The sequence below is a fragment of the Rhinoderma darwinii genome, chromosome 2 (genome assembly GCF_050947455.1).
Source record: "Rhinoderma darwinii isolate aRhiDar2 chromosome 2, aRhiDar2.hap1, whole genome shotgun sequence".
Lineage (NCBI taxonomy): Eukaryota > Metazoa > Chordata > Amphibia > Anura > Rhinodermatidae > Rhinoderma > Rhinoderma darwinii.
In genome coordinates this window covers 208670564-208696348 of record NC_134688.1, presented here as the reverse complement: position 1 = coordinate 208696348, position 25785 = coordinate 208670564, and the positions used below count along the sequence as shown (strand labels likewise).

Here is a 25785-nt window from a genome sequence, read left to right as displayed (position 1 = left end):
GAAAAAAAGGATTGCGGGCGGAGAAAATCGTTGTTTCCTCCCACCAAGCCATAACCAAATTGGCAATGGAGGGGGAAAACTTAGCCCCCATGGATACTCCTCTGTTTTGGAGGAAAAAAGTGCCCTCGTAGTAGAAAAAATTGTGTGTTAACAAGAACAACAAAACCTCTGACATAAAAACTTGTAACATCTCATCATATGCGCTGTATTTGGATATGTGATGTTGTAGCGCTTGAATTGCTAGATGATGTGGAATCGATGTATATAATGCCACAACATCACAGCATAGCCACGAGAATCCGGACTCCCATATTTTTTCATCAAAGATGTGAAGCACATCTTTGGTGTCTCTAAGATGTCCTGGAGTTCTTTGAACAAGGGGCTGCAACAAATAATCGAGCCACTCAGAGAGCTTTTCTGTGAGTGACCCGATGCCCGACACGATGGGACGCATAGGTGGAGGAATAATGCCCTTGTGGGTCTTGGGTAAGGCATATAAAATCGGAGTAATGGGGTTCTTAATTAGCAGATAGTCATATTGTTTTTTAGTTATAATGCCACCGTCTAGACCTTTTATTAAGTAGCTTGGTTAAGCGCTGTTGGAAAGTTATAGTGGGGTTGGAGTCTAATTTGATGTAAGTTTCTATGTCATGTAGCATTTTTGTTATTTGTTCATTATACATACATCGATCCATGACGGTTACACTCCCCCCTTTGTCCGACATGCGTATCACTATGTCTAGGTTGTTTTTCAAAGATTTTATCGCATCTTTCTGTTCATTTGTAAGATTATTTTGTGATGAAGTTTTATAGCTATTGTTGGCAATTTTGTGTAACTCTCTCTCCATAATGGCCTGGAATTTATCCATTGAGTCAGTTCTAGACTGAGTGGGATAATATGTAGGATTGGATGTTGGAAATTTGCTCACTAATATGTCAGAAGGTGATGCATTCTGTTCTGCAAGATCAACTAAGTTAGATAGAGTGACTTGTTCTTGAAACATGAGTGAACGAAAAATGTTGTTGTCACATGGTACGCATTTCTGAGGTGACAAAAACATTTTCCAGGGATGTGTCACTATCTGGGGAAAAGTGCCTCTTGATGGTCAAGTTGCGTATAAATTTGTTAATATCTAACAATGCTACCACGCCGACTGCGCAATCAGAGACTGTAAAGGAGTCCATGGATGTCATTAACTTGTCCCAGTTCCCTCTTTCCCCTTCTCATATAGAAGTACTGGCCTTAGGTCTGAATTTTGCTCCCAATAAAGATTTTGACGTTTTTCACACATTGTTAGATATTAACAAATTTATACGCAACTTGACCATCAAGAGGCACTTTTCCCCAGATAGTGACACATCCCTGGAAAATGTTTTTGTCACCTCAGAAATGCGTACCATGTGACAACAACATTTTTCGTTCACTCATGTTTCAAGAACAAGTCACTCTATCTAACTTAGTTGATCTTGCAGAACAGAATGCATCACCTTCTGACATATTAGTGAGCAAATTTCCAACATCCAATCCTACATATTATCCCACTCAGTCTAGAACTGACTCAATGGATAAATTCCAGGCCATTATGGAGAGAGAGTTACACAAAATTGCCAACAATAGCTATAAAACTTCATCACAAAATAATCTTACAAATGAACAGAAAGATGCGATAAAATCTTTGAAAAACAACCTAGACATAGTGATACGCATGTCGGACAAAGGGGGGAGTGTAACCGTCATGGATCGATGTATGTATAATGAACAAATAACAAAAATGCTACATGACATAGAAACTTACATCAAATTAGACTCCAACCCCACTATAACTTTCCAACAGCGCTTAACCAAGCTACTTAATAAAAGGTCTAGACGGTGGCATTATAACTAAAAAACAATATGACTATCTGCTAATTAAGAACCCCATTACTCCGATTTTATATGCCTTACCCAAGACCCACAAGGGCATTATTCCTCCACCTATGCGTCCCATCGTGTCGGGCATCGGGTCACTCACAGAAAAGCTCTCTGAGTGGCTCGATTATTTGTTGCAGCCCCTTGTTCAAAGAACTCCAGGACATCTTAGAGACACCAAAGATGTGCTTCACATCTTTGATGAAAAAATATGGGAGTCCGGATTCTCGTGGCTATGCTGTGATGTTGTGGCATTATATACATCGATTCCACATCATCTAGCAATTCAAGCGCTACAACATCACATATCCAAATACAGCGCATATGATGAGATGTTACAAGTTTTTATGTCAGAGGTTTTGTTGTTCTTGTTAACACACAATTTTTTCTACTACGAGGGCACTTTTTTCCTCCAAAACAGAGGAGTATCCATGGGGGCTAAGTTTTCCCCCTCCATTGCCAATTTGGTTATGGCTTGGTGGGAGGAAACAACGATTTTCTCCGCCCGCAATCCTTTTTTTCATCATTTACATTGGTATGGCAGATACATTGACGACCTCTTGATCATATGGGAGGGCGATGTATCTGCCATACCTGAATTTTTGGAATTCCTCAACCTGAATGCATTCAACTTGAAATTTACGCACACGTGTCATTCCACCATTATTCATTTCTTAGATTTGACACTTACGGGGTTTGCAGGCAAGAGCATACATACTGAGATTTTTCACAAACCCATTTCAGGCAATACAATCCTTCATGCCACTAGCAGCCACCCCAGACACACCATCATGTCCATTCCTGTAGGAGAACTAACTAGGGCAAAAAGAAATTGCACCAACCAACAGGGTTTTCTATCAGAACAGCAAAAAATATATAACAAACTAAGTAATAGGGGCTATAAAAAATGGACACTGGATCGAGCACAAGCAATAGTGAACCAGAAGGATAGGAAAGATCTACTCTCTCTCAACAGGATTAAGACAAATAAAGTTACTCCTACAACAAGTAATACATCAAAACCTACACTTGTATTACAGTACAGCAACCAGTTCTCTGAAATTCGTGCCATGGTCCAACGTTATATCCCCATACTGTTTGAAGATGCCAAACTCGAATCCATTCTAGCAAATGGCTTTAGAATAGTCTCCCGTCGGGCACCCACTCTGGGAAACATCCTTTCCCCTTCTTGTCTACCATCAAAAGCCAAGTCTCCAACATGGTTGCATTACACAGGCTATTACAAATGTGGGTCTCATCCCTGTAAGGTTTGCATGGTCAGCAAAACCACAAAAACCTTCTCTAATTTTAATGACACTACCAACTTTCCAATCAAAACTCATATTAATTGTAACAGTGACCATGTGATCTACATAGTGGAATGTTCACAGTGCAAGCTCAAATATGTAGGCTGCACTACTAGGAAATTAAAGATTAGAATCCTCGAACACCTTAGCTATATTCGAAACCCAGCAATGGTTAACATCTCAAATGCCAGTAAACACTTTATTACTTGCCATAACAGAAATATCAACTCCCTCAAAATCTACGGCATAGAAAAAATGATTAAAACTAGCAGAGGGGGCGATCTCAAACATAGATTACATACACGGGAAGCTTTCTGGATCTACCATTTGAATACTAGATTTCCAAGCGGTCTTAATCTCCGCAAGGATCTAATGTTTCACTATTGATACCATTAAATTAGCTTTTTTTCTTGTCAGATCAGCTGTATCTAATAATTAATTTATTTTTTTTTTAAATTTGTCTCTTCCCCTCCTTTTTTCCTCCCATGTGATTTGGTGTACAGCATTCTCATCATTTTCATTATACTTGCAGAGAAAGTTTTCAGTCTGGCCTTTATTATATCCTATTGTGTGGGCTTCTATTCTGACTCACTCTGGTTCTACTTTTTCCGGGACCATCCGTTTTGTGACACTGACAATTATATTGATCCTGTTGCGAATTCTTGTGTCAACCATATATAGTATGTAATAAGGCCATTCGTTTTCAACAATATTGTGGCATTTGTGTCTTTTCATTATAATTGTGCCCACTAGTTGGTATTTATTATTGTGACATATACATATTAATCAAATGTCCCTTTTACCATATAGTCTTTATATCCCATCTAGATTGGGACAATATAGCGATCTCCTAGTGTTGTGTTAGACACACTATATCATGCTAATTTTTATCTCACACTGTCATTATTTCGCCATATGTACTCATATTAGTTTGAGTTAGCATGTGTGCCTTTATGTTACTTACCTTTGTCTGCATTTCCGTCAAGCTGTTCTGGAAAGGGCACGACTTCTTGCCGGTTTGATACTGGGAAAAACATATATATAGAATTTTTGCCTCTGTGTTATTGTGGCTTTTGTCTTGCTCTAGTTGGTTCTCTCGTGCCCACTTGTGGTAATTCCGAGTGGTCCGATATAATTGTGTTACCCTCGTGGGTTCTCATGTTTTCAATTATTAAATTAATATTCCATCAAACATATTAAACAGACACCCACGAGGACTCTAACTCATGCTCACTAATATTGGATGGTTGCGAATATGACAATATAACAGAGCCTTTCATCTGCCTCAAATGTGATATTCTCACTCTGACATCCTTTCACCAAGATTGTTTCGTTTTTATGATTTTTTATCTTTCACACTCAGTTCTTCACATAGGGATCCAGCTCCTTTTGCTTTAATCTTAATATATCTGTTTAGGCAAACCAGTGGAGCTTACAAATATTATTCTAGTATTATTTATTGACTATTCAATATTTATTTCAACTCTGTTAATGTTCATGCATGTATATAAAGATGTTTTCTGGCTGCTATGTTTTTATCTACATAGCCTTATTACAATCAAGATGCCTTTATATATTGTCCAGCTGTATTAGGATTATTTATTAGCTTTTTGCCATGTAAGATGTATTATCTCCTGGACATATACGTTAGGTGGAATACCAGGCATTCTCTATAGTCATTATTTGCATGTCAGTCTTATTAGCAATGTTATTTCATTATATATATGCTTTTTCTTATTCCCTGTGTTCACATTTATATATATCTTTATGCGGTTGTTTGTTTCTCTTCACATAACGCATATGAATCTGTGTTTTCTCTGTGGTTTTCTCTGTTCACATGTTTTCCGTGTATCAATATATGTCGGGTGACGCTCCGCAAGCTTCGGGGATGTGATCCTCTAACAATTCTATGAAATCTCGTATTATACATATAGTTTTACATACAATTAGTTTCTGCTTTACTTCATTTATTTCAATTCCAAATTTTATCATATGCATTAGTTCATTGCTTATAATTACAGTCATCATATAATTTCGTAACTTAATAACGATGGAAGATTGATTCTGTTATAGCTAATCAACTCACCTGCGAGCGCCGCCTCGTTCTAGGTCGAACCTCCCATTCAGTTAGTATTTATTCACTCCGTGTGCTTGCTGGAGCTCACTCGACTTAGCCATGATTAAGGGCACAGCCAGTGCCTGAAACGCGTAGGCTATCTATTGCCGCATATCACCACCTTGTCTTTTCCTCCTGGTGTTTTTCAAGTATTGTTCTTGCATTCCAATAAATGGAAACCTAGTTTTTCCTATTAATATCTTTATCGCTGGATCCCCTCTGGTTTTTTCTTATATATTTAAAGTGTCGTCAGGAGCAGTGCTGGAGTCCCCGGGCAGAGCGCTATATGGACAGTGACGTCATGTATTTTCTATCGCTGGAGTCCCTGAGCGGAGCATCGGTTAGCTCTCTGCCCGGGAACTCCAGTACTGCTCCTGACGTCATTATACTTTACATTGGAATACATTTGGGCCTTTCGTCGGAGGTATACGTCGAGGGTCTTCCCGACGTATACTTCTGACGGAAGGCCTAAGCGTGAGGTGAATAGGGCCTTAGACTGGAGTCTGGACAGGTGTGTAATGCACCAGGCATGAAGTGATTAACCTCTTCAGAACACCAAGGCCACCAGGGAGATTCAAATTAACCCCTGGCAAAACCATCAATGTTATTACCATTAACCGCTCCCCAGCAAAAACCACAACGGCTCTTAACCCCTTCAGCACCCTAGGTCAAAGATATTACAATTAATCCCCTCACCACCTTTCATCAGGAATAAAATGTTTAGCCTCTAAACCAACAGAAATACCACTATTAACCCTTATTCTCCCAGAACTAAATTTTAACACCAATAGCACCCTAGGCCATAATTTATATTACACAATTATATTAACCAATATAAAATGTACCCTAAGCCACCATAGACCACTAGAGATATTACCAGAAACATTTAGTGTTAACCTTTATGCCAACATGAACTGAAAGGAATATTAGTAATTAACCACTAAGGGCTGATGTCACTAAGACATCAAACATGGTGGCACAACACACTTGGGAAACTTGAAGGTAGGGGGGGGGGGCAAATTTGCCTGGACAAGGGAGCCAGAAATTTCATGAACTGTTCTGTCTGTCCTATTATCCACCAAGAGAACATTCACAGGAACACAATGCCAAAAGAACAAGTGGGAAAGATTTCAGCGCCATCTACTGTCCACTAGCAGTGTAACACCATGTAGAGAACTATAAGGCTCCATGTACAAGACCATTGTTTTATGTCCGTGTGCTATCCGTTGTTCAACAGATAGAACCCGGACTTATTCATTTCTAATTGCCCCATGCACACGATAGTCTGCGGGCTGTGGGACAGTGGCTCAGTCTCACCCACCACGTGCAAACCTATGGAACATACGGAACGGATGCGGAGGACACACTGATGACACGCGGACCGCAAACAACGGTTGTCGGCATTAAGCATTAGTACCATGTTCTTTCCGAAGCTAATATAACTAGCATATTTTCAACCACATCAGGTTGCCTGCTTTCAGGAAATTTGTAGGGTGTGGGGATGCATTCACTTCTCAAGGTATGTATGTAAAGAATCTGCCAGACACAGCTTCTGTGTCGACGCCCGTGGTTACTCACTCTGCACCTGCTCCTAAGTCTGGTCGAGTGACCCCTTCTTCCACCAATCAGCCTGGGAGGCTGAGGAGTGGGAGAGCCTATCACAGCCTGGCCAGACGGAGCTAGCTCCCGCCCTCTGTCTATTTATACCTTCTCTTCCTGCTCCTCCTTTGCCTGTGATTCTTTCAGTCTGTTTCCTGGCTCTGCTGCTGCTGCTTACTACTTGTCTTCTGCTTCATATTGACCCTGGCCTGACTGACTATTCTCCTGCTCTGCGTTTTGTACCTTGTCCACTCCTGGTTTGACTCGGCTCGTTCACTATTCTCCTGCTCTGCGTTTTGTACCTCGTCCACTCCTGGTTTGACTCGGCTCGTTCACTATTCTTGTTGCTCACGGGGTTGCCGTGAGCAACAGCCCCATTTCCCTTAGCTTCTGTGTACCCTTGTCTGTTTGTCTGTCGTGCACTTAGTGAGCGTAGGGACCGTCGCCCAGTTGTACGCCGTCGCTTAGGACGGGCCGTTGCAAGTAGGCAGGGACTGAGTGGCGGGTAGATTAGGGCTCACCTGTCTGTCTCCCTACGCCGCCATTACAATGTAATCCTTGTTTGTTTTATAAATTGTTACCTTTTGTTTTAGATTTCCAGCTTAAAAACAGATTTTTGGCCTCTTTAATTCTGATGATTTTGTGAAGATATTTATATGTAGACATAGTGGTATGTACGCACTTGAACTTATGTTTAGGCGGTGTTGTTCATCGAATTGTCTTTTTGGGTCAGACTTTTAGCCACAAACATGAATTTCTTATGCATTTTTTATTTATTTTTTTACAAAAAATTACATTTTGACAATGTGTTGGGATTTTACGTTCAGAAAATACATGGGTATGTGGGATTAGTATTAATTTTGTCATTTAGATTTTATTTGTACAGGTGAAGAGAGTGAAAATTGTCCCGACTATCAGAGGTATAAAATGTCCAGAAACCCCTGTGAAGGATGGTTTATTTGCTTATATTAATCGGTATGAAATTACATTATGAATTATCAAGCAGGATGCCGAATTACTAAAATATGTATCCTCCATTTTGTAATGAACATTCCTCTATATAATGCAAAGAAACATCTTATCTTCAGGTGTTCATAATATGGCCTTCATACCCCATTCTAGCAGGTTGGCTGAATGCCCAGACATAAAGTGCAACTATTTCTCAATATCGCAACAAATTCCCCCATCAGAACAAACTCCCCCCATGGGATAGATCAGTTAACAACTGCCCATTATGGTGTTACCTTATGTTAGCATTTTAATGAAAAATTATAATTATGCACTTGAAATATTCTCATGGTCTGCTATTGGCTGAATAAGAATTATTGTCACATTGCCTCTGATTGGTTAACCTCAAGTCTGCACCCCATTTGAATGATATTATTATAGTTGAGTTTGGCAATAAACCTCCAGAGGAGTATTTTGAGCATATCAGCAGCGTCTGTGTGTTATTTCTCCTCTCTCTATATATATCGGTATGAAATCTCCTGCTTAGGATGCTGGATAAAGTACCTGGCGTGAGTGTCTGTTGGAACACTCGTCTAAATTTCAGTCTAATATATTTTGCGCCATTGACTTCCACAATACCCCTGACAGCGAAAAGGTTAAAGGTGTAGTACACTTTGCAAAATCTCTGTAAGAAGGGTCCCTCAAATAAGTGCTGATTGCAGAGTGTCCCACTGCTTTAATCTGTGGCAGAACCTAGCAGAAAGTGTTAAATATCTCTGCAGAGCCACTGCAGAAGAAAGGAAAGTTTACACAGTTCCCATTGAAATGATTAAAGCACTGAGGTACATGGTCCTCCAGTGTGAAAGACGCTCTTTGTAGCCACTCAGCCTTTGGTCAATAGATGAGTTGTGAATAGGGTAACCCCTCCTCTACTAACTCCGAATTCCCTAATATGATATTTGATTAAAACAAGTTTTCTAAACCAGACAACCCCTTTCGACAGGCACTGTTACCCTCAAGATCAGTGAGATGAGACAAAACATGAAACCATTCGGCTCAGATGGTTAATGAAATATATCGAAGCTGCCTGCTTGTAAATTACCGTATTTTTCGGACTGTAAGACGCACATGACTATAAGACGCACCCATGTTTTAGAAAACAGAAAATATGAATAAATTTCATATTTTACAAAGAAAAACTATTGGTTAAAAAAAAATTATTTGTTCAGTTTCACCACATTCTGAAAGCCATAATTTATATTTTTCCAACATTGGAGCGGTGTGAGGGCTTATTTTTTGCAGGACGAGCTGTAGTTTTTATTAGCACCATTTATTTGGTACATACAATTTTTTTATTACTTTTTATTTCATTCTTTTTAGCGCTATGGTGACCAAAAGACAACGATTCTGGGGTTTTACATTTATTTATTTTTACGTCGTTCACTGTGTGAGTCAAATAATGATATATTGTAATAGTTTCAGGATTTTACGGACGTAGCAATACCAATTTATTTATTTTTACATTGTGCTTGGGGAAAAATGGGAAATGTTTTTTTGTTTTTTTTAACTTTTACATTTGTTTTACACTTTTTTTTTTTACACATTTTATTAGTTCCCCTAGGGGACTTGAACCAGCATCATTAGATCGCTGGTACAATACACTGCAATAAATGGATGAGTTACGAACACAGCGTAACTCGCTGAGCTACGCTATTTCCGTAACTCCCATAGTAGTGAATGGAAGTTACAGAAGCAGCGTAGGATGTTATGCTGTTTCCGTAACTGCTATTCAGTTGTATGGGAGTTATGGAAACAGCGTAGCTCAGCGAGTTACGCTGTTTCCGTAACTCGACCATGTAAGCAGGAAGTGGCCGGAAGACAGCGGAGCCGGGTAAGATAGAACGGGGCTTAGGGGGCCCCGTTCTAGAGATAGATGTGGGTCCAAGAGGTGGGACCCGCAACTATCGGACATTTATGACATATCCTGTGGAAAGGTCATAAATATCCTTCATGGGAAAACCACCATAAGTGCCGCAGTCGCTATTCACCGCGGCATTTAACTAAACCGCCAGGAACAGCGCCATCACTGTTCCTAGCCGTTAGTGCAGCGTGTCAGAAGCTGACACCTGCAGTGTATGGAGCGGGCTCAGTGCATGAGCCCGCTCCATACATCATCCCCTCCCCGCTTGATGATATGCTGGCACATCACGGGTCGGTAAGGGGTTAAGTAAGGAGCGGTCAGGGGGCTCGGCACTGCCGGGTCCCTTGACTGCCGACTATAAGACGCAGGGAGTTTTTAGCAAGATTTATTCTTGCCAAAAACTGCACCTTATAGTCCGAAAAATACGGTATATCTAAAATAGATGCCATGCTGGTATTTAAAAGGAGAACACTATAATTCCAGGAGAACCCTTTAAATAATGCCATGTTTATTAGAATTATGGAAGAAATAATGAATATTTACTGGGATTTTAGCAAGTTATAGCAATTTCCTTTTTATTTATTTTTTATCCCAGCCTTCCTAGAGACACAACTTTTTTTTTTCCATTCACGTAGCTAAATGAGGGGTTGTTTTTAGCGGGACAGGTTGTATTTTTTTATAGCACCATTTTGCAGTACGTATAAGGTCATAAGGGTCAGATAGATGCGGGTCCCACCTCTGGGACCTGCACCTGTCTCTAGATCGGGGCCCCTAAACCCCCGTTCTACCTCTGTGTGTGTCGGCTGATTTCCGACCATGAAGGTGAAAACAGCGTAGCTCGCATGCTACGCGGCTTCCGTAACTGCTATTCACTGCTATAGGTGTTACGGAAACAGTGTAGCTCAGCGAGTTACTGTTTTCGTAACTCCAAACCATAAAGTCAGGAAGTGGCCGGGAGTTTGCGGTATGGACAAGCTTAACATGAAGTAATCGTATGTCCAAGGGGTTAATATTCTTTGAGTTATCAGTTTAAGGTTCTGTTCACACTGGCTCCACGTCTCCTCTCTTTACAGGAGCCGTGATGGATAGAACGCTACATTTTGTAAAGGATTTTAGCGGATCCCATTGATAGGACCTGACAAGTTTCCATTCTTTTTCCTTCACTGAACGTCAAAGAGCAATGGAAACCTAATGGAAATGTGAACAGAACATTAAAACTAGTTTTAACTGGTTCTCGACAGCTGGCTGTGTTTTTACGGCCAGCGGTCAGGGTCCTTAAAACCCGAGCCATAGACTTTTTATGGCTCGGGTTTTAACTTGCTGCCCGCGCGATCGGGCAGCTGAATGTCGGGTCTCCGGCTGTCAGTGACTGCCGGGGACCCTGAGGAGAGGATAGAAGCAGCTTTCGCTGCTTCTGTCTTCTCTGATGATTTGTACACAGCGCTGAATGAACGCTGTGTATAGGAATAGAGGCAGCAGCAGCGGCGCTGTCTCTATTCCTCCCGGTGATCATGTGACTGGTCACATGATCGCCGGGTGCCGCTTGTGACAGACTGCTGCTGGGTCTTACTAGACCCAACATCCCTATTAGTGACAATCGTCACTATGACAGAGCTGATTTCCCCTGTAACTGGGGCTGCTGTGCAGCTCCAGTTACAGTGGAAAAACATGGTGTAAAATAAAGAAAAAATATATATAAAGTTCCCCAAAGGTCTTTTTTGACCTTTGGGGGGCAGACCACAGTAATAAAAAAATAGTAAAGTAAAGTGCAAAAAAAAATTAAATAATAAATATACACAAAATACCCACCTCAAAAAAAACATGTTCCCCCCTGCCAATCATTGTTGTAACGCTAGCGCTGACCCAATTACCCTAATATAGACATGTAATATATTAACATTTACGGTAGACAATGACGATCACAAATAAAAGGTCTATTTTAGGTTAAAACTATGTTATTACCCCAAAAAAATAGCTGAAACGTAAAAAAGCTTATTTTTTTACTATTATTTTTAAACTTTATGAATAAAAATTCTAAAATCGCAAAAAAGGTGTGTATAAAAACGATAAAAAATGAAACCTGCATTGTCTACGGAAAAAACGTCGCAAAAATCACGTCGTTAGCCCAACAAATAAAAAGTTATAGCCATTTAACTAACACGTGCTAAAAATGGCTAAACGGTGTCTGGTCCTGAAGGCGCAAAATAGCCCCGTCCTGAACTGGTTAAAGAATACTTCTGGAAGAAGTCATCAACAGCAACCCAAACAGTGTCAGTCAGTTAATAAATAGCAAGACATACCTAGAGACTTCGTGACTAAGGAAGACGATGTGCTCCTGCATCCTGCTTAGTCGGATTTCATACTGGATCTGTTTAACTTTGGGGTTATGTTTTCTGGCATGAAAGCCTCTCCAGCAGGACTGCAGTTTTGTCGCTGCTTTGTTCACACTATTTAAGTGGTCTGTGTCTTTTAACTGCAACAATTTGCCATCCACGCTGTCATTGTAAGAACTTGACGGCTGGATGAACTCTGTAACAGCGTCACAAAAGGTTTGAGAATTATTGCCACGTTGTTTCAGACCCTCAGTGGATTTTACTGGAACAATGCATCTGCCAACTGTTGTGCCAACTTCAGCATTTTTTACCTTCTCCTCAGTTATTAAAGTCTCAGAAAATTCTTTTCTCATTTCTGTCACTGTGTTATTGGCACTTAATTCACCTGTTATGCCAGGAACCCTTAGCTCTACAGTGGGAGACACAGGGGATAAACCCATAGCAACGGGCATAAACGTGGACTCAGAGGAAAGAAGGCTGCAATTCAGTTTGTCCTCATCAGTTTGGATGTCTTCAAGATACAGATGGTTATAATGTGATGGCCCAGAATGAACAGGACTGGAGGACACATTTCTTGACATGTAGGAATGGTCTTCTGTGGTACTTGTACCAAGCCATGCGTCGACCTTGATGATTGGTTCTAGGGAAAGTAAAGTAAGTGGCATATTAATGAAAAAATACGTCTGCATATTGCAATTAGTCACTTTAAATATGGCCACATCATAACCATCATATACATATAAATACATATAGGTTTCGACATTTTTCTCTATCTTTCATTGTAAACGTTAAAGAGGACCGGTCAGCAGGTCATATAAGTTGAACTGGTTATCTGACCTGAATAGCGCTGTTTCTCTGATTCCACCACCGTTTTTTTTCCGGACCACCCCGTTGTGTTGGATTTCATATGCTATTTGCTGTAGTTTGCCAATGGGGCGTGTACTACCCTCTACTCCTGAGGTGGAGCTAGCTTCCCTGCCACTGAACAATCAGCGAGAGGCAGCTTCACAGTGGCCAGGCACAGTGTGATCTTGCCAGACAACCATATTGCAAGAGATCACCCTGTGGCGGGCACTCTGAAGCTGCCTTGCACAGATTGGTCAGAGGTAGGGAAGCTAGTTCCCCCTCTGGAGAATGAGGAAAGTTCACGCCCTGTTGGCTAACTACAGCAAATCAGCATATAAGGAACACAACAGTGGGTCATATCTCTGGAATGGGGGAAGGGTCCAGGAAGAAAGAAAAACGCTGCTGGAAACAGAGAGTCAGTGCTTTTCATGTCAGTTTACCAGTTCAACATATAGCTTGACTTAGCGACAGTTCCTGTAAGTTTAGGGTTAAGTTTACCAACGCATGAGAAAGATGCATGTGAGGCGCAGCAAATACACAATGCTCAAATAATACAAGTGATTTTCTATGGGAAAAAATAATGTGTATTGTGGGAAATATCTTTTGTGTATGTCCTCTTCCCATGGAGCACCGTGCTTTGAAAAAAAAATTGGATACTCCTTTTATGTTTGCCCAAACTTGACTTCTACAGCCAGCTTTAGAAGTAGAGATGAAAAAGTAAGCTAAATCTATAAAGGTCAAATCTTGACTCTACTGAATATACATTTAGCAGTCTTTTTTGTTATAAAACTATACAAGTATTTTCAAAGAAACTTGCCTAAAAAGAAAAATTAGATGCCTACTTACCAATATTATTGGATCGATGAAGGGCTCTGGTCGGGCTTTGCTGCTCAGCAGAAGTATAAGATCTTTTATTGGGAGTTGAGCAGAGATGAGTCTCATTACGAATCTGGTGCATTAATTGCCTCTGATGTAACCTGGCCAAAGACATGGATTTTGATATTATAGTTTGAAGAAAATGCTATAAGCGTAATACAGATTTTTAAGAGAGCACAAAATACTACCAAATCAAACTGCTACTGCATCAAATCATCACTAGGTTCCCTGTGAAATTAAAGGGGATTTCCGGGACACAAAAAACAATAGCAAAGAGCAGGAAAGTGTATAAAATAAAATAAAAACTATCCTCACCTGTTTAATCCCACGCCAATACAGCGCCGCATTTCCGGAGTTTCCCCGCCAGTCTCTGTTGACTTCCCTTCAGCGATGACATGCCGTACTTACAAGTGACCACTGCAACCAATTCCTAACCTCAGCTGTGACGCTAGCAAGAATGGCACGTTTTTGCTGCATGGAAGTAAACAGAGAACAGCAGGGACCACCAGAGCGGCAGAGGATTAAACAGGTGAGTATAGGTTTTTTTTATTTTATACACTTTCCTGCTCTTTGATATTTTTTTTTTTTTTTAGGTACCGGAAAACCCCTTTGAGGCCAAATATGAATATATATTTCAGGTGATATAATATGAAACATGGACTGAAGCAAAAAACAGACAACACATTGTAACGCATGACTGGCCATTACTACGTTTTCCTTTTGAAACATTTAAGACAATTATGAGAGATAAGAATGTTGCTGTGGCTCAATAACATTCTAACCTATGCTTCATATATAATCCTTAGCTTCTTAAGGATAAATGAGCCATAAATAAAAGGTATTTGTCCCTTAGGATAAGCCCATATGGACATTATATGAGCCAGAGCCACTAACAAGCAGTAGCTCTGGTGGACTTGAGCTATTCATGTATGACATGGACGACAATTCATTTCAATGTCATACTACTGTACATTATCCCTGTTGACAGCTCTCATTCTAAGGCTGGGTTCACACGACCTATTTTCAGACGTATTGGAGGCGTTTTACACCTCGAATTACGTCTGAAAAAACGCCTCCAATACGGTCGGCAAACATCTGCCCATCACTTTCAATGGGTCTTACGATGTACTGTGCTGACGACCTGTCATTTTACGCATCGCTGTCAAAAGACGGCTCGTAAAATTACAGCCTCGTCAAAAGAAGTGCAGGACACTTCTTGGGACGTTTTTGGAGCCGTTTTCTCAGACTCCAATGAAAACAGCTCCAAAAACGGCCGTAAAAAACGCTGCGAAAACGCCGCGAAAAACGCCAGTTGCTCAAAAAACTTCGGAAAATCAGGGGCTGTTTTCCCTTGAAAACAGCTCCGTATTTTCAGACGTTTTTGACTCTACGTGTGAACATACCCTAAAGGGCTGTATGTGATGAGACAACCCATTTAAGTATTACATTTAGTGGCACTAAGATATATTGCTCAAGAAAAATAGTGATGTTGATCAGAGGAATTAATACTTCAGATAGACACATGAGACAGGATAGATGTTGAAAAGCATACAATTCTAGCTATGTAAACCCTTAATACATTGTTTTATTAAAAAAAAAAAAATGTGCTCAGAGGCTGTTAGACAACGTTTTAATAGTTTTTTTTCACGCAGGATCAAGATGCTATCGATCACATCTAAGTTCATGACTTAGATGTGATCGATAACAGGTGGATCCTGCATGCCTCTGACCCGCTGTTACCAAATCCGTCAGTCCCGCTGACCTGACGGATTCGAGTTTGAACGCAAGATACAGCTTCTATGTATCCAGGATACATCAAAGCTGTATAACAAATATAAAAAAATGTTTTAATAAAAAACAATTAAAAAGTCACAGTCCAATCAGAGCAGACAGCCTCACAATGATGCAGGAGGCAATGACTAATGAAGAGAAATGGTCTCCTTCATCCTGTTCCTTTACTCAAAATTAGCATATTAGGAACCAAGCGGAGTAGGGGCAGGGGAACCGGATGGGACAGCGCTGGAATCTAAAGGGTGCCAGGAATAAGGGAAGGTCTGTGGTTTAAAAAAGAAAAATCATGACAGGCCATCTTTAAGTTTGACAAAACACATATAGTAGATACCTTTGTTTACATAATATTTTCTCCAACTTGGCATCCTCCTCCGTTTGAAGACCATGTGCAGATGTCAGGGGACATACAGACGCCAAGTACTGCACAAGTGGAACATGTTGACCTGGCCGGTATGATCTACCTTTACCTTGGCTATAAAGCCATTCTGCTTTCAAGCTACGATGACAAGAGAAGATGTTAACACTTAAATAAAAGAACTGCTTCTAAAATTCAACATAAAACACTAATACAAACACTTATGGCTGAATCAACTGCTCTGTTATTAAAGTGGAGAGAAAAAGTTATTATGAAAAATATTATAATAAAATAATAAATTTCCTGGTTCTGTGGAGCCAGATGGTATATGACATGATCCCTCAACATATGAGCAGCTCTGAGTCACAGACTGCATCACATGATTATTTTCAGAATTACTGACTGGCTGAGGGGACCCATGTGATATAACCAGAAAGCGCTTTCTTAAGAGCCCCCTTGTTTAGCACTTTAGAGGGCAATCTAGTGGCTGCATTAACTGGTATAGATCTATTAGGGCATCACATTGATGCTTTCATTTAAAAATGTCTGTCACAATGACCGGTTCTCTTCAAGAACTTTCCATAATTCCCATTAATTTCAATTGAGAGTGACCAGGCATACGTAGCCTCCTCTACATTAATAGAGAAAATAAACCCCTTGTTCATGTGATATGTAGGGCGATACCTTCTTTAAACATTTACGATTGTACCTGTACTTTCATAAAACTATTGACATGTCATAGTGACATGTCAGAAGTTTTCATTGGTAGGGGTCCGAGCACTGAGACCTCCCTCTGATCACTAAAACGAAACGGCAGAAGCGTTCAGGCGAGTGCTGAACCGCTTCGGTTTTGATCGGCTCTGCTCGGCTTTCAGTGGAAAGCTGATCAGAAACAAAACGCTTCAGCGCTCACTTTGAATGCTACGGACGCTTCGTTGTAGCAATTGGAGGGGGTTTCGGTATTCGGACCCCCACCAATCAAAACTTCTGACATGTCACTATGACACGTCAATAGTTTTATGAAAGTACAGGTACACTTTATTCATTAAAATGTGTAAGGACAATAGATTTCAACCTTACAATTTGCTAAGCTTGAGTGCAAGCAATGGAGGTCAATGACATAATGCGTGTAGTATTTTACCTTTCTTTTTGAGAAACTATATACCCATCTAAAACTTTAAGGTTCAAGCACCAGCTGACAATATAAGGTCTGTAGTCGAAACCAGGTATAGATGGAGTGGCCATCACACAAGGATTGTTCATGATTGATAATTGTTCTAGATCAGCGAGGCCGGCAAGGAATGACACCTGGAAAAAAGGACAAATGTCTACATGTTAATTCCAGCATTCTGATCCCGATCTCCGCTAGAAGGTGCTGGACAATCTATTCATCCAAGGTTAGGTTTTACTTTATGTTTTTAATTGACAACAAAGGGATTTTGAGTTCCTGTTCTCAAGGTTTAACGTTTCGTAAATAAGCAAAGCAAAGTTCAAGTTGTGTGTGCCGCATTGATGACGGCAGGAATTTTGCCAGTAAACATGCTAACAATTTTCTTTTCTTTTAAACAGGTAGTTATTTCTTGTAACACAATGGTTATTTTAGAGAAGAAATATTCCAGTAGAACCCGTTCCGTTCTCTCTCTTGATTGTTAATGTTAAAAACAAAAATTGTACAAACGGAAGCTTAAAGTGAATCTGCACCTTTTACCACCAAGCCGTTTTTAAGGCCAAAATTCTGTGTTAATTAATTTTTTTAAATATTTTTATAGTGGTTATGTTTTTTACATAGTTTTAAAAGATAACATGCATTCGCAAAAATAAGAACAAAATAAAAAGTCATGTATTGAATATAGCAACTGTGTTTAAAGTGCGTTTCATCCCCTTTTGTCAAGTGGTTGAAAATTTCATATAGCGGTTTATTAGGCATTATTCACATGAGCGTTGAGTATGTTCGTGTGACGGCCGTCACACGGACCTATGTAATTCAATGGGGCTGATCACACGGCCTTTGTTTCAACGGAGCGTGTGGAGGGTCCGTGAGAAAATAGGACATGTCCTATTTTTTTGCGCTTCACGTATCCCTCCATAGACTCTAGTCTATGGGGATGCATGATAACGCGTCCCGCAGGGGTACGGCACGGATGCACCTCGGACGTGAAAAACTGAAGTTTTTCATGTCCGAGTTTTGCAACGTTCGTCTGAATCTAGCCTCAGTCTGTTTCTGGAAAAGTTGGTTGACAACCCATATAGCCACCATTACAGCTCCTATATGGAATATCAATTAGCTTTCCCAGAATAGCAAAACGGTTTAGTTCTAAAGTGATAAATCTCTGCTCCCCTGTTACTGCAAAACGAATAAAATTTGCCATTCAGGATAATAAAAAAACGTTGGGTATCACTACCTGTTTGAGCAGGAATAACGGCCATATTGTTTCTGGATATAGTTTTACCAGAAACACCAGGGAGACTTGTGCAAGATGTAGATACGACTTAAGTATTTTAATGGGAACATAAGGGGGGGGGGTAAGCGGGGACACTAGAGAGTCTGTCCAACCCAAATTTGCAGCATAAATCAATGAGGTTGCTTTACCACAGTGACCATGCTGCAATTTTGGGAACTGCTCCCTCTAGTGGCCAGCACATGGAAATGTTATAAATTAGAATCTAATTTATAATTCCTGACTTGTGAAAAAATGTAAAAAATTATAACAATGTGTAATCACGGAAATAATCATTGGTTAACTGAAAAAAAAATAAAAAAATTTATAGTTACACAAAATTAATAAAAACACCTTGACTTACACACCCACAGATGGATTTTAGCAGAAAAGATTTAAATAGAATTGGGTATGTGCACATATTTACAGCATGTCAGTAAAATAATTGCTGTATTTGCAGCGTTAGACATAATGTTGGTCAATAATCTTTCCATCCCGATCCTGCCCAAATGTACTTTTTCTACTTAGAATAAAAAGACTTACCTCATTTAGGTCTCTGATTTCATTTTCTGCTAAAGACAATATAGACAAATTCTGAGGCAGGCTGGTGGAAGCGGCGCGTAAAGACGTGATATTGTTGCCGTGCAGGAGAAAGGTCTGTGAAACAAACAGTTAACTTCAATGACTAAACAACCTGCTATAAGAATAATGTACACAAAAAAGATCACAGAACCTTCTATTTGTTAACATTTCCACTAGACACAACTATTGAAGTAAAGCCTGTTCACACAAAGTGGTTGCCAATAAGTCATCAAGTGTCGATATTGTTCCATGTATTAGGATGTCTGTTTACACCGGATGAGTGGAGTGATGCATGCATGGAAAATTATACTGTTCGATCCTCAACCTCATTTACATAAAGCAACTACTGTACTTTATTATAAAATCTGCTATGTGAAGTGACGCTGCGGAGGAATCTTGAATTACACGACGTCCATTCAAATGAATAAGCAACCATGCAATATTGATTATCCTACCTTCAGAGACAATAACTTTGAGAGATCACCAATCTGAGATATGTTATTGTCTGATAAATCCAGATGTTGAAGAGGAGTGCAATTGTTTATCTGATCAATAACCTTGAGGATAACAATAAAACACATTAGAATATCCTGACACAATAGTAGTAGAAATCAGTAATCGGTCAGCACCGAACCTCAGATATCTGCCAACCACCATCTAACATTAAAGTGGTTTTACCATAATCGATATTTATCACCTGTCTACAGAAAAGGTGATAAATATCTGATTAGTGGTGGTCCGACCGCTGGGACTGCCGGAGATAGTGTTCATCTATCCGGAAACTCCATTGAAATTGAATGGAGCACTGGCCGAAGATGCACAGTACCGCTCCATTCATATGGGGCGCACAGTGACAACCACGTTAGTTCGTTGTCGGGATCGGTGGGTGTCCCAGCGGTCGGACCTTACGATCAGATATTTATCCCTATCCCTTGGACAGGTGATGAATATTAATTATGGGAATACCCCTTTAAGTCAGTTGCTCCTTAGTTCAGTTTTTTTTCAAAAGTGTCAGTCTGTTGCAAATGAGACAGAGAAGCATATGACAGAAATACAGCAGCGGACCGGACTCCTCTTCTCTCTTACTTACAAGTTTCAACCCTTAAAAAGGTAACCGGTCACTAGATTTAAAATAACCACAAGATACGACGCCATAAATGTCAGATAGACGCTATCTCTTGAACGGGGCCTCCAAATCCTGTTCTATCTTTCTGTGTTCCCGCCACCACTTGTAATTTCCAACAATGTAAGTAGAAAACAGCGTAACTCGCTGAGCTATGCTGTTTCCGTAACTCCCATAGAAGTGAATGGCAGTTACAGAAGCAGCGTAGCATGCGAGCTACGCTGTTTTCTACTTACATAGTCGGAAATTACAAATGGCAGCGGGAACACAGAAAGGTAGCACGGGGTTTAGGGGACCACGTTCTAGAGATAGGTGCGGGTCCCAGAAGGACCCGCATCTGACATATCGACGGGATATGCAATGAATGTCCCTGAAGGGAAAACCCCTTTAAGGACACTAAACCACTAGCATGTGTGGAGTTACTGCTGAGAAAACAAATGTATCCCTAATACTATGCATAGGGAAAAATCTTTCAATCAGCGGCAAGTAGGCGGAGGGAGTAGTAGCTTATGAATAATGGTGACTCCTCTCTCAGGTTTGTCGCAGGCTGCATGCAAGTTCTCCAAAACAATAATCAGTGTGTCGGTTACCACTTTATGCTGCCCTCAGTGAGGGTAATAGAATATAGATGACAGGCTCCCTTTAACATTTTGGATAATGGTTTCTATTAATAATGAATTCTAGGGGTAATGCGTAGCGGGCAGTGTGTGGCAATGTATGACCACACTGGGGTAAAAGACCACAATAGCATGCAGTTTTAGCGTGAGTGGTCTGCGTGGACATAAACGAGCATTGCAAAACCGGGACTATTCACACTTGTATGTTATACTTTTTCCTACTCAGATGGTACTTGTATTTCTTGTCACATTTTAAAAAAATATTAGAGATATACCTTCAGATTGTTTCCCGCAAGATTAAGCCATTCTAAATGCACTAAGTCTTTGAGTCCTTCCACATATCCTATACTGTTGTGAGGTAAATTCAGTACTCGCAAATGGACCAATTTTGAGACCCCCATCATTCGAACAAGACGGTTGTTGGCAACAGAGAGCTGAAATAAGGCAGAGACAAAAGATAGGTAAATAAGCAACATTATACAGTAACGAATGGAGCATTCACGTGGTCACTACACTCACAGAACTGGGATAGAAAAGGGTCAATTAAGTGCAACCGGTCATCAGAAAATAAGCTGGTGCAATGCCTTTATACCTTCTAAATGGCAAATTTGGGGCCAAAAAAAGCACCAAGAGGGCTCATGTGACATCCTTAGACTCTTCTGAAGAACATCCTGCTTCAAATGAGTCTAAGGTAAAGCAGAGACACTCTGGCATCTGATCATCAAAGAGGGCTGAAAGTGAGGCGGAAAATGTGCCTATGTTTTGTATTAACCCCCAATCTGCACTTCTGGATCAAACAATGGGTTCAATCCCGACAGAATGTCATTATAAGGGTATGTTCACACAGCAGCGTCCGTTACGGCTGAAATTACGGGGCTGTTTTCAGGAGAAAACAGCACCGTAATTTCAGCCGTAATGGCATGTTGAGGCGCTTTTTGCTGCGTCCATTACGGACGTTAAATGGAGCTGTTTTTCCATGGAGTCCATGGAAAACGGCTCCATTTACGTCTGAGGAAGTGACAGGCACTTCTCTGACGCGGGCGTCTTTTTTACGCCCCGCCTTTTGACAGCGGGGCGTAAAAAAAAATGACCATCTGCACAGAACATCATAAGACCCATTCAAATGAATGGGCAGATGTTTGCCAACGCTATCGAGCCGCATTTTTGGACGTAAATCGAGGCGTAAAACGCCAGAATTACGTCCGTAAATAAGCCGTGTGAACATACCCTGAGGGTATTCTACAGGAGCTCTTAACATTAATCTAGTAGGAATGCCTTATCTGGAAATACAGTATGTTACAATCTTAAAAAATATATCTAAAATTAAAAACACAAAAGGGAAATGTCACTAATCCTGATACTCACCATTAAGACCATTTAAAGGGAATGTGTTGCTAGCAAAAAAATGTATCTTTTTTTTTAGTTAAACAATTAGTGTGTGGGTGATTAAACATTGTTCTAATTTTTTTCACGAGTCAGGAAATATTATAAATTAGATTCTAATTTATAACATTTCCCAGTGCTGGTCACTAGATGGAGCAATTCCCAAAATTGCGGCATTGGCATGTGGTAAAGCAACCACATTGCTTTATGCTGCAAAATTGGAAAAACCTCACTCGCTCTAGTGAGCTCTCAGAATCCCCCCTCCTTTATCCTGGCTAGTGCCAGGAGAAACGAGGGGATTGAACGGTCTAACCTCCTACACTGTGTGTCGCCATTTTTTGAGCTAACACACAGTGTAGTAGGTTTACATATACTAGTAAACACACAGTAAAACACGAACATACACAGACCTAACTTACCTGCTCCTGCCGCCGCTGTTCCCTCCGGTCCGTCCGCTCCCGCTGCTCCATGTGCACAAGTCCGGAAGCCGCGACCGGAAGTAGTAATCTTACTGTCCGGCCGCGACTTCCGGTCTACAGGAAAATGGCGCCGGACGGCGCAAAGTTCAACTTGGACTGTGTGGGAGCGGCGCATGCGCCGTTCCCACACAGACGGCGTACACCATAGTGGATGGAACGGGCCCCGTTCGCATTCACTATGGGACTGTAGCTGCCGTATTCCATGTCTGTATGGGTCGTTAATCGACACATACAGACATGGAAAAAAAAAATGGCAGCCCCCATAGGGAAGAAAAAGTGTAAAAATAAAAAAAAGTAAAACACAAACACAAATAAATATAAAAGTTTTTAATAAAAGACTAAAATCAAACGGATGTTAAAAAATTTATTTTCGTGACACTGTTCCTTTAAGTCTATAGGACCACAATTTCAAGTTCAATGGGATCAGTAAAAATGTATTTTTACTTCACAGGAACCATCTGCTAGAATCTTTATTTATCACAGCAGCATATCGAGCAAGGAATTTACAGCTCTTTAAACACTCATCTGATTTACTAACCTGTGTGAGATTTTTGCATTTCTCTAGGTGTTCCAATTTGATGATCTGATTCTTGTCCAAAATTAGGGTTCGAGTGTCAACACCACATGGTAGCGTGGGGCTCAGTTTCTGCAGACCTTGCCCGGACAGATCCACTACAGTGACTGAAACAAAAGAAAATCAGTAAAAGCTCATATGGATGTAAGTGCACATGCAGGTTTTGATCAGGTTTCTTTATGCAGCCAAAACTGGGAGTGGATTCAAATAAGAGAAGGCTATGTCCTCAAGAACACATTCCCACATTGCAGCGGCCAAAACTACGCACACGCGGTGAGGGTGGTTTTCCAATAGCCTGTTAATTGGCCGCACGATTTTGCTGATAACGCTGCAGATTTTCCCACAGTGAACAATTTTCAACTTGTCTGCACCCCATAACCCACAACTTTGGTACAAGTTTAACAGGTTAATGTTACTCCATTCCCAGTAAGACTTTGTTCACACTTGCGTAGTCCTCTTTTTGTTTGGGGTTTCAGTATTTTTGATTGCAAGAATAGCAAAGGTTGCAGCGCTATTCTGGTCATAAAAAAAATCATCAGAACCCCACAAAGAAATCTTATAGACCTCATTAGACGTTACTTGGATTCATCAGGATTAGTTAAGATCCAGTCAAAAATGGATTTGTGAACGCTGCAATGGCTCCACTATGAATAGGAGCCATGACACTAGTGTGAACAGAGCCTAGCACCCTTGAACAACTCCTATATTCTTCCTATTACATTATGTTTATTGCCATTTTACAATTGCTGCCCAACCTATGGGTGAGATATATGGAGCTGGATGCACAGGGGCAAAGTAATGTTGGTACAGGGAAGGGTCTTCCCCAAACTATTGCCAGTCTTATTAACATTACCCTTTACTCGAATAAGAGGCCTAACGGAAACTCTGAAAAACAGCCTACTCCAAATTTGACAGTAGGCACTATGCATTTTGGTAGGTAGTGTTCTCTTTCAGTGGTAGAACGATTTACACGACTTTAGCCAACACTGGGCATTGCACATGGCAATCTTGGGCTTGCGTGCAGCTGCTCGACCATGGAAACCCATTTCATGAATCTTCTGACGCACCGTTCTGATGTTACTTTTAGAGACAGGATGAAACTCTGTAGTGAGTGATGCGTCACACGCGTTTCAGCTTTTCATGGTCTACTGCTTCATGGAGAAGATGCTGTTACTTCTAGATGCTTCCACTTCACAATAATAGCACTTACAGTTCACTGTGGCAGATCAGAAATTTCACAAACTGACAATCTGATACAGTCACTGAGCTCTTCCGCACGCTACCCATACTACTAACAATAGTCTATGGAGATTGTACGGCTGTGAGCTTGATTTTATGCAACTGCTTGCAATGGTTGTGGCTGAAACACCTGAACTCAATAATTAGGAGCGGTTTCAAAATACTTTTTTGGCATAGGGTATGGTGCCACATAGCAGCGGCATCAAACATGTCTAGACGCAGTGGACAACAGGCGCATGATTTTGCCAGTAATACCCAGTCAAATCGTGTGGCCATTTGCCCCGCTGCTACGAGGGACGGTACCCATATAGTGCATATATGTTGCGGTTGCTTTATACTTGTTTAACGCAGTTAACCCCTTGGCAACATCCACTATGTAGTTAGCATCGAGCGCAGTAAATGTACAGCGCAGGCACCGGAGCTGTGCGCGCACCATCTACAGTGGACGTTAGATGTATATACGCTGCAACTGCCGGGATCCTGGATGTTTAACCCTTCAGGGTTAGACAGAGGGAGGGAGCGACCTTACTTGAAATATCAGAACAGTTGGGTAGCAAAATCTAACAGTGTAGGTCTTCCAGTATGTCAAAAGCTGACCTATGGCTCTGTTCACATCTGCGTTGGGCTCCCGTTCTGACGTTCCGTCTGAGCTTTCCGTCAGTGCGGGGCACTGAACAGACACAAACTGACACGAACAGAAACCAGAGGTTTCCGTTTCCATCACCATTGATTTCAATGGTAACGGATCCGGTGCACATGGTTTCTGTTTGTCTGTGTTGTGCACCGGACCCGTCGTTTTGCCGGAAGCAATAGCGCAGTCGACTATTCACGTGTATGAGGTTTAGAGGCCACAGTTCCAATATGGAGGCAAGTACACTTATGTGGCGTAAATACAGCCAGCATAACACACAACAATGTGAGGACATATACAGAGTGTGCATGCGTTGGCTTATTTTACCACAAAATGGTACAATTTCATAGGAACACATTTTAGCACAGGTGACCAGTGCTCCAGGAGGAATTCATACAAACAGAATAAATAATAGGAAGTCTGGGGAAAAGAGGGTCCATATAAAGAGATGGTAGTGACCAGATAAATGAGACGTAGAAGACAACAACCATTGTATATATTAGCTTATAGTTCTGCTTTGTCTCCGCCTCTCCGTCAGTTTAACCGTCACTATGCCACCGAATTGAATGACGGGAAATGTAGTCTTGTCACAGGCAAAAACCATTCAAGTGTGGAACTGGAAAAACCACAACTCCCAGGAATCCACGCGGCAGTACCGAGCCCGCTATTGTCCCCGCGTCAAAACACTAATGAACACGATCAGTAGAGTGCAGACCAG

At 40.9% G+C, this 25785-nt stretch overlaps 1 protein-coding gene across 2 annotated transcripts in view; it reads right to left on the bottom strand.

Moving 5' to 3' along the window:
- CEP97 (centrosomal protein 97) overlaps window positions 1-25785 on the bottom strand; it is a 43059-nt gene that overhangs the window by 17070 nt on the left and 204 nt on the right. The window contains exons 1-9 of one of the 2 annotated variants that reach the window (XM_075852799.1): window positions 25556-25627; window positions 23162-23304; window positions 21037-21195; window positions 19477-19578; window positions 18983-19096; window positions 17143-17309; window positions 15978-16142; window positions 13826-13956; window positions 12101-12773 (exon numbers count right to left, since the gene is read on the bottom strand). In XM_075852799.1, the coding sequence (XP_075708914.1) occupies window positions 12101-12773; window positions 13826-13956; window positions 15978-16142; window positions 17143-17309; window positions 18983-19096; window positions 19477-19578; window positions 21037-21165 (1481 nt within the window). In that variant the 5' untranslated portion in view covers window positions 21166-21195; window positions 23162-23304; window positions 25556-25627. Of the gene's footprint in view, window positions 1-12100; window positions 12774-13825; window positions 13957-15977; window positions 16143-17142; window positions 17310-18982; window positions 19097-19476; window positions 19579-21036; window positions 21196-23161; window positions 23305-25555; window positions 25628-25785 lie in introns of those variants that run through there. The other variant, XM_075852798.1, reaches the window with a different exon arrangement.